Source organism: Coffea arabica, chromosome 10c (assembly GCF_036785885.1).
Source record: "Coffea arabica cultivar ET-39 chromosome 10c, Coffea Arabica ET-39 HiFi, whole genome shotgun sequence".
Classification (NCBI taxonomy): Eukaryota; Viridiplantae; Streptophyta; class Magnoliopsida; order Gentianales; family Rubiaceae; genus Coffea; species Coffea arabica.
In genome coordinates this window covers 1,869,905-1,878,975 of record NC_092329.1, presented here as the reverse complement: position 1 = coordinate 1,878,975, position 9,071 = coordinate 1,869,905, and the positions used below count along the sequence as shown (strand labels likewise).

General features: G+C 38.5%; 1 protein-coding gene across 2 annotated transcripts; it reads left to right on the top strand.

Annotated features, from left to right (window-relative positions):
• Window positions 1-7,961, top strand: LOC140015628 (uncharacterized). 2 transcript variants are annotated; one of them, XM_072068353.1, is made up of 14 exons: window positions 144-434; window positions 1,297-2,038; window positions 2,129-2,386; window positions 2,597-2,815; window positions 2,901-3,124; window positions 3,877-3,951; window positions 4,085-4,156; window positions 4,252-4,350; window positions 4,754-4,825; window positions 4,911-5,025; window positions 5,886-5,954; window positions 6,056-6,353; window positions 6,459-6,534; window positions 7,111-7,961. In XM_072068353.1, exons 1-14 carry the CDS (start codon window positions 288-290, stop codon window positions 7,540-7,542), a joined length of 2,898 nt encoding a protein of 965 aa, XP_071924454.1. In that variant the 5' UTR covers window positions 144-287; the 3' UTR covers window positions 7,543-7,961. The 2 variants fall into 2 exon arrangements, with proteins under 2 accessions (XP_071924453.1, XP_071924454.1); XM_072068352.1 differs by having other exon boundaries at window positions 1-434; window positions 1,297-2,386.
• The last annotated feature ends 1,110 nt before the right edge of the window (window positions 7,962-9,071 follow it).

Below are 9,071 nucleotides of genomic sequence, written 5' to 3'. Positions count from 1 at the left end.
CTACTTTAAACTTTAAAGTTTAAACTTGTCCTGTAGTTTTGACCCAACATTTTAACTTTCTAGGCTCTGTTCGATCGAATAGTCTACCGCAACTCCCCGCTATACCCCCAAATTGTTCTGGGTTTTATTATATTCCCACGAATCCATTGAAAATCCCAAAAAAAAAGGGGAAAAATGTTTACACGGCTCTTCTACTTTGTTGGTTAAGGTTTGGTGATTCACTGAAAGTTTCTTTTTCGGATTCTAATTGATAAAGCAAATCAATTGAGCTTTTGGTTATTTAAGAGATGGCGGGTCAGAATCAAGGGGTACGTATGGACCAATTCGAAGCGTATTTTAGGAGAGCCGATTTGGATCAAGATGGAAAGATCAGTGGAGCTGAAGCTGTCGGCTTTTTTCAAGGATCCAATTTGCCTAAACAAGTTCTCGCCCAGGTTTTTGAATTGTTTCATTTCCTCCTATACTTCGTATTTTTCAAAATTTCTTTTTTGGATACATTCAGTTGATTTTTGGAGATAAAGTTTTTTTTTTTTTTTGTGTAGATAGAAGTTGAACTTGCAGTTTTTTTACTTCTCCGTACTTAAATTATTGCATTGGTTAATGAATGATTTATTGAAACTGGTGTCTGCGTATTTAGTCATTTTTAGTTGGTATTGTGGATGAAGTTCTGAAGTATCGTATCTGTTTCCCCAAGTGTGAACGGATTGGAATATTTTCACTGATGGAAGAATTGTAGATAGTTTCAACATGCAATCCAGAAAGTGAAACGGTTGAATTTTACACTCAGTTTCGACATCATTTACGAATCCCAGTTTCAATACTTATTTGTTTCTCGAGTCCATGCATTAGGTAGCGACCATCTAGAAGCGGGCTTCACAGTTAAAATTGGAGCCATCTATTGTTTCAGTTTAGAAAAGCAGTAGTCGTGTATTTCTTCCAAGACATGTTGTTTTTTGATGTGTTTCTCTCACCAGGAGGTGTACCTGGAGTCTTTTTGATTTCATCTAGGTTTTGTGGAAGGCTTTTGGAAAGATTATGGTGTGCCCTTTATCCTCATATGGCACTGTTTTTTGGTCTTCTCTAGATAATAACCATATTGATAGTTGCCTGCAGGGGGTTATATTAGTTGTTTTCTCTTATCGCAGAGAATATTTTGCTTGATTTATCAACATCCTGTTTGTTCCATTGCGTAGTAGTTCTTTGATGTATATGAAATTACTTACCAGACAGAAATGCTATCTTGTCCTTTATATGTTGGGACCCTTTGCTGAATGTATTGAGATAATGTGGCTGCAGATATGGATGCATGCTGACCAGAGCCATAATGGTTACCTCAGTCGCCCAGAGTTTTATAACGCCCTTAAACTTGTAACCGTTGCACAGAGCAAGCGAGAACTAACACCAGATATCGTGAAAGCAGCATTATATGGTCCTGCTTCTGCTAAAATACCTGCTCCACAGATTAACCTTGCAGCTACACCTACACCTCAGTTAAATTCAGTAGGTACTGCATCTGCACCACATATTGGGGGAGTTCCCCCTGCTGCTTCTCAAAGTAGCGGTTTCAGAGGGCAGTTACCTCCAAATGAAGGTATGAATCCACAGTATCTCCAGTCTCAAGGTACGCAGTCTACAAGGCCTCCCCTCCTTACGCCTACAGCTACTGCTTCACGTCCACCGCAGGGTGTCTCTCCTTTGACTTTTCCCAGTGGAGGTAGCTCGCTGGGTCCTACTCTGCCAAACTCATCAGATGGCTGGCTTGCTGGTGGAACTGTTGGAGCTTCTAGTGGACCAGCAGCACACATGCCTAACAGAGCAGCTAGTCCCTCCATGCTTGCAGCGTCACCAAAAGTTCAACATCCAATTTCAACATCTTCATCATCAGCAGTTAGTGATCCTAAAGCTCTACATGGTCCTGGCAATGGGTTTACAACAGATTCTATGTTTGGAGGTGATACATTCTCTGCCTCCCATGGTCTTCCCAAGCAACCTTCCCTGCCACCAGCATATTCTGCAAGCAGCACTTCTGTATCCTCAGGCATTGTTCCGATAACTAGTGCTCCTGAATCTTCAGCTAAGCCTGATCCTTTTGCAGCATTGCAAAGCACTTATACGGTGTCCTCTACAGGGGGTCTGCCTCAGCAGGCGCAGCCTGTTGCACGTAACCAACAAAATTCACCTCAAGTTTCCCAGTCATTCTCGTCATCTGGAATGGCTGTCGGTGGTGGAAATTCTAGTTCAGAACAATCACAACCTTGGCCAAAAATGACGCGTCCTGGTATTCAGAAGTATGCAAAAGTGTTTATGGAAGTGGATACAGACAGAGATGGTAAAATTAGTGGTGAACAGGCACGCAATCTGTTCTTAAGTTGGAGACTCCCGAGAGGTGTGCTTTTACTTTTGCTTAGTGTCTTGCTTCATTCTGTCTGTTATGCCTTGTCTTAGTTTCAAAGTTCTATCATGATCTTTTTAGATTATAGACTATTAAAGTTTCAAATAGCCATATTCTCTTCTGCTTCTCTCAAGTCGGGATGTGATGTCAAAGTTGCATGCTAGTTTGTCAAAATCAGTGATACCATTGTACACCTTTTGCCAGAGGTCTTAAAGCAGGTCTGGGACTTATCAGATCAAGATAACGATAGCATGCTTTCTTTGAGGGAATTCTGCATAGCTCTCTATCTGATGGAACGGTATAGGGAAGGTCGCACTTTGCCGCCGCAACTTCCTTCTATTATTATGCTCGATGAGATTCTACTCTCCCTAGCAGGGCCCCCAGCTGCATCTCATGGAAATGCTGGCTGGGGCCAAAATCATGGTATAAATTTGGATGGCAGTGCTAATAGAATTTTGTTTGCCCTTCTTTCTCATTAGAGTAATTATCACTTTGTGAGTATGTTTAGGCTTGAGACCACAACATAGTTCATCTGGTGCTCTGCCAATTATGCAAGCTGGTGTAAGGCCTGGTATGCAAGCAGTATCTCGGGCTGATGGAAGGTCAGTGCAATTCAGTCAACAGAATGCTAGAGGACCTTTGGTCGGGAATTCCCATGTGAATGAGCTGAGTAACGGGCAGCAGAATTCTTTGGAGATGAAGGGTCAAATTGCAGCAGAAACTGAAAATAAGGTAGGGTCTCTTCCACCACCCTTTCTGATGGAAATGTTGGATATGGTTTACCTTGCTAACCTACATTGCTTTTGGCAAATGATGGTTATAATTTTTGGAGCTATAAAAATTTCATTCCAGATTAAGCCAACAAGGAGAAAATTTAAGTGTCACCAGTTGAATTGCATGAAATGATTGCATTAACTTGAGCAGTGATATTCTTTGAAGTATTAAGTTTTTCTTTTCTGATCTTTTGACTTTTATTATTTACCTTATTCGTGGTACTGTAGTCAGCCCAACCTGCTGTGGTTCTTCTTATCTGATATTTATGTTTTATGTGTGAGAGAAAGGATAAGGACAATCAATGACAAGACTGCCTAAAACATGCGTGCTGATGTAACTTGATAATACAAATCTTGAAATACTTATTCTATATATTAACATTTGGAATTTATATCCTCTTCCCAAAATATAAGCATAATCCAGCTATTCCAGTTTTGCTACAGGCCTGCTGCTTTAGTTATTTGACTACCTTTTCAAGGGGTGATCGGTTAACCACAGTTTTGCTTCTCTCTCAAGGAAAATATATTAACTTTGCTGATGATTTAGTCATTTAAAGTGTTGAATTGAATGGATAAGTGTCTGTTATTCACGATATCATTCACTGTGAGGTGCTGTGCAAGGTTCGCGATATCTTTTATCTCTGCTGAATTTTGTTTAAAAGCTGGCATAACTTATAGAGGATGCTGAACTATCTTTTGTTCAATTGAAAGGTTGAAAATAAGGAGAAGTTACTTCTAGATTCAAAAGAGAAGCTTGAGTTTTACCGGACGAAAATGCAGGATCTAGTAAGTAACTGAGTTTCTTTCTTTTCCTAGGAGCTTTAAAGAATCTATTGACTGATTTTTTTTTAAAAAAAATTGTGCATTATTTTCTTTGTTGTTGTGTGCCCCATGTTGTTTACCTGTTTATCCCAATTAGGTTCTTTACAAAAGTAGATGTGATAATCGACTCAATGAAATCACAGAAAGGGCACTGGCAGATAAGCGTGAGGTATCTTTTCCAATCAAAGAATTTTCTCTCCAAAGGTCTACTGATGGTTTCTGTGTTCTGCTATCTTAAAGAATTTTTGTCTTGCTCAATTTCAGGCTGAGTTACTTGGCAAGAAATATGAAGAAAAATACAAGCAAGTTGCAGAAATTGCTTCCAAATTAACAATTGAAGAGGCTTCATTTCGTGATATCCAGGTTGAGGATACAACTGGTCTTGTTTTGGTTCTATTTCTAGTTTTATTGCCCTATGAGCTTGGTTTCAACTCCCACACATTTGGCTTGTTATACCAAAATCTCCTAGTGTGGGGAATTTCCCAGAATGTTTATCATGTCACTCATTTACTTGCTTCCTCCTGGGCCTCATTTATTCTACGCCATTGTAGTTGCTACTGATACACATCGATTCTGCATCTCAACTTTTTTTCATCCAATAATTGACTTTTTGTTATTATTTCCTTTACTTGCATGTGGCTATTTCTTTAATTTTCTGAGTGTTTCTTGAAGAGATTAAGGCATAACTCCATTTAAAGTCACTCAACGTTTGGTTCTCTTTGAAATTTCATCAAGTGATCGAAAATTTCAATTAATGTATCTTCAGGAGAGGAAGACAGAATTACATCAAGCAATTATCAAGATGGAACAAGGTGGCAGTGCAGATGGTATTCTTCAGGTGATTTTTACAGCAAATTTCTAGTAAGAAAAATTTAGATGCAACATAATTTTTATGCAACTTAGTGCATTTTCTGCTTCTATAGGTTAGGGCCGACCGCATACAATCAGATCTTGAGGAGCTATTGAAGGCTATAACAGAACGTTGCAAGAAACATGGTCTAAAAGTGAAGTCAACCACCTTAGTTGAACTTCCTCCTGGTATTTCCATCCTCTACTTGTGATGTCTCTTTTTTCTGTTAGTTGCTATTTGCATATCTTTTAATTGGGAAGTACTCAAATTGAATGGGCTTCATTTCTATCAGTTCCAGCAACTATGAAGTGAACATTTGTGCAACATCAAATATTGGACATAAAGACAGAAAAGATAACAACTGATAAAGGCCTTTTATCATTCGTATTGGAGTCATGGGAAAAATGGTGCTAGCAAACCCAAAGTACAACGAGCTTTTAAGTCATTATTTGATGATCAAGAAACCTTGCTTCTCATCAAAGGAAGATATTAAAGCAATTTGTGTTAGTGGTTTTCTATATCTGTAGATTAAAGTGGTAAAAAGTCTCACAATTTTGACTTTCAAGCATCAATTGGAAGCTGCTTCATGCCTCTTTCAATTGGATTGACTGGTCCCACCAAAGCTCTAAATTAAAGCCCATCTGCTTGGCAGGATAACTTTTGAGAGTACACTGGGAGCAATAATTCCATCTACTTTATTGTGGTTCGGGATGGAAACTTTTAAGCAGTCACATGTGCTCGTCCCCTGTCCCAGAATTTTTTCATGGTGCTATTTTGAGATTCAGATTCCTGCCTTATGGCACCTTAAGAAGTCTGTTGATGAAATTGTAGATCAAAAGGGTTTGGGAGTAGTTTTTTTTGTTTACTTTACTTTTCATTTGGGCTCAAAGATATTCTTATTGCGTTTTCTTCACAAATTGGCTTAATTTTGGGAAAAATTAGATTTTTTTTTCTCTCAGGTCTTTCTGAGTTGATCTTTTCGTTCTTCTTATAGGCCTTTTTGTCCTTAGTGACTTTTTAACTTGCTGCCTTTTGTGCTTAAATTTAGGGTGGCAACCTGGCATTCCAGAGATAGCAGCTGTGTGGGATGAAGAATGGGATAAGTTTGAAGATGAAGGTTGGTATCTTTATATCTTGTTAAGGGATTTTTCATGTTTCTTTTCCACTGAGTGCTCATAATATCTTGTAGATATTCACTCACCTTTTCTTTATTGGCAGGCTTTTCATTTGATGTTGCTGTTTCTGCAAACACTAAGCCAACATCTCCTCAGCATGAAAATTCTTCTCCAACAGATAGCTTTTCCCCTGATTCAATGTCAAACGCTGATAAGTCAGAAAGAACATTTACTAAAGGCATTAGTGCTTTTGAGACTGATTCGTTGTATACTCATAGTGAAGACGAATCAAAAAGCCCACGTAGTAGTCCAGCAAGACAAACTGCATCTGAAAGTCCATCGCATGATTATTCTGATAACCATTTTGGGAAGATCTTTGAGGCTGATACCGAATCTCATAGGTATAGGTTTGCCATGAAGATTCCATGTTTTGTAATTTCTGGCTTCCTATTTTTCTTTATGGGCTTCTGATCTCTCTCTCTCTCTCTCTCCATTTGGGTGGACAGAGGCTATGACGAATCTGCATGGGGCACCTTTGACAATAATGATGATGTAGATTCCGTATGGGGCTTCAGTGCTAAGGTGTGTAGAAAATTAGAAATGCCTTTTCTTTTTCCTTCCTAATCAAGTTCAATATACTGGAGAAGTAGCCAGTTGTATCATCCATAAACATTTATATTCTCATTTATGGTGTGTGAAAATTCATTTTGTCCCATGCTTAGATAAGTCCTCCTCAACATGGTTGAGAGGAACTTGGATCAAAGTGTCTTTGAAGAGAAAATTTTAGCGGTGTTCAGAGTAAATGGTCCAACTAAAATGGACACTGTATACTTGGTATTTAGGTCAATTTGGGGGCTTCTGGACTCAATAAGCAGTACATGTTGTGGTTCAGGCATTTTTTAACATTAGTTATCAATCCAGTTCAGGCATTTTTTAACATTAGTTATCAATCCAGTTCAGCCATTTTTAAACTTAGAGATACAATTTGTCGGCTCAAGAATGCCTTGATGCAAACTTTTATACCATGTACAACCATTTCTATGACGTTTTATCCATTTATGTTACTTGATGAATTGGGCGACAGCATCCTATTGAATGCCTTGACATCGATGTCACTTCTGCACTGATATCTGCCTCTGTAACTGAATCTTATTGCAGGACTCAAATCATGAGAAGCCTTCTGAGAAGTATTTTTTTGGTTCTAGTGATTTTGGTGGAAGCCCTTCAAGGACCGAATCACCCCAGGCGGATAGTTCATTCCAGAAGAATAGCCCATTTGGCTTTGAGGATTCAGTTCCAGGGACTCCACTTTCGAGGGCTGGAAATTCACCACAAGGAATCAATGCTGGGGCAGGGGATCCCTTCTTTGACAGTTTCTCAAGGTACGATTCCTTCAGTATGCAAGATCGCGGTTCTCCACGAAGGGAAACCCTCACTAGGTTTGACTCGATAAACAGCACTAGAAGTTATGACCATGGTCGAGGATTCTCATTTGATGACTCTGATCCCTTTGGTTCAAATGGTCCATTCAAGGTCTCATTGGATAGTCAAACTCCTAAGAAAGGATCTGAAAGCTGGAGTTCTTTCTAAGACGTAAAGACAACTTTTTATGCTATTTGGCCCGGAAGAATGGTTGCTGTTCTTGTCTTGCGCAGAGTTGTCTTTATTGAGTTGCCCACAGGCAGTAGATGAGAGCACAGTACTCCTTGGAAAGTTTTTGGTTATCTTTGTTTACTAGGGGGGTACTGGTGTCTTGTTTTTTTCTGATGATGTCTGTATTTTCTCTTGTTTGATGTTTTGCTAGGGGGTATTTTCTCTTTGTTTGATGTTGTCTGTATTTACTTGTTTACATTTTTCGTGTATTCCTCAGTAATTGTGTTTTTTCAATTTTGCCATCATGCCATAGAGTTTCGTGTAAAGGGAGACCAAATGTATTTGGCATAGGAATGCTACTTTGATTGTTGCAGTGTGCATAATGTATAAGGTGCGACTGAACAATTTGTGATCAATTATTTTAACCGTACATTGTTGTGCTTCCGATGCTCAAACATGAAATTGGACACCAATGGAGTCACTAGACAGGAAATGGGTTATGTAACGCACTTAGGAGATTCTAAACGATTACTCAATGTAATATAGGTGACAAAAATAGACAATTAGCTTGACTTGGTTTAATTATGTTCGGTTGGCCCTCAAAATTTATAGGTAGCTTGTGGAATCATCACATATATTAACAGAAAGGAAAAAGAAACATCGTCAAGTGTGCCATTTTATCTCCCAAGTAATAAAATTATTGCCAAATAAATAGGTTTACACAAATATCAGTACTTGCCATATATAAAAGGCAGAGAGTGGTGGGGGGTTTGGCATTGGACTTTTTTTTTTTTTTTTTTTTGTCAATTTTTGAACTCCTAATTTGCATTTACCAAAAGAGGATATAATGACCTGTACAAGTAGGGATTAGATGATAGAATTGCAAGATAACCTACAAAATAGAATTGGAATAAATTTAAAAAAAAAAGGTCCTTGCCACCCCTACTTCCAAGCCTACTTTGGCCTGCCTTGCCTCTCGCGGCCCTCACTTTTTCCATCAAACTACTACTTCTCACCCTCCTCTTCGCCCTTTCAACTGCTCTCCCTCTCACCAAAGATTTGATAGGAGGAAAAATGAGATTAGAGTAAATGAAAACAAGAAAAGAGTGTCGAGCAAAGGGAAATGATCGAGAAAAAAGGATCATGTGGGGAATGGAAAAGGGTAGGGGTGATGGAGAGGCGAAAGTACCGAGTTAGGGAGGCGGCAAAGATTGGATGATGGAGTAGGAAAATGAAAATTAGGCATAGATTAGGGACTTTTGTGTAATTTAAATAAAGTAATTAATTCTTTGATATTAGTATATTGGCTCCAAGATAACTTTTTTCTTTTCAAATTGCCTCTCGAACTCAAAGATTTTCAATATATTTTTACCATTAAAAAGTTACCGGTATATGTCACGAGTAACTTTTTATTATCTTGCATTGACTGAATGGCCATGTTTTGAAAAGTTTGTTTTAAAGGATTGAATGATTTTTTTTAACCAAAAAGGAAAAAAAATAGAAATTAACAGAATCATGCCAAATTA

Coding starts and splice junctions, on each gene's coding strand:
- LOC140015628 (XM_072068352.1), top strand. CDS start 288: ATGGCGGGTCAGAATCAAGGGGTACGTATGGACCAATTCGAAGCGTAT. Junction 4,351..4,753: donor CTTCATTTCGTGATATCCAG/GTTGAGGATACA, acceptor ATGTATCTTCAG/GAGAGGAAGACAGAATTACA. Junction 5,955..6,055: donor GGATAAGTTTGAAGATGAAG/GTTGGTATCTTT, acceptor CTTTATTGGCAG/GCTTTTCATTTGATGTTGCT.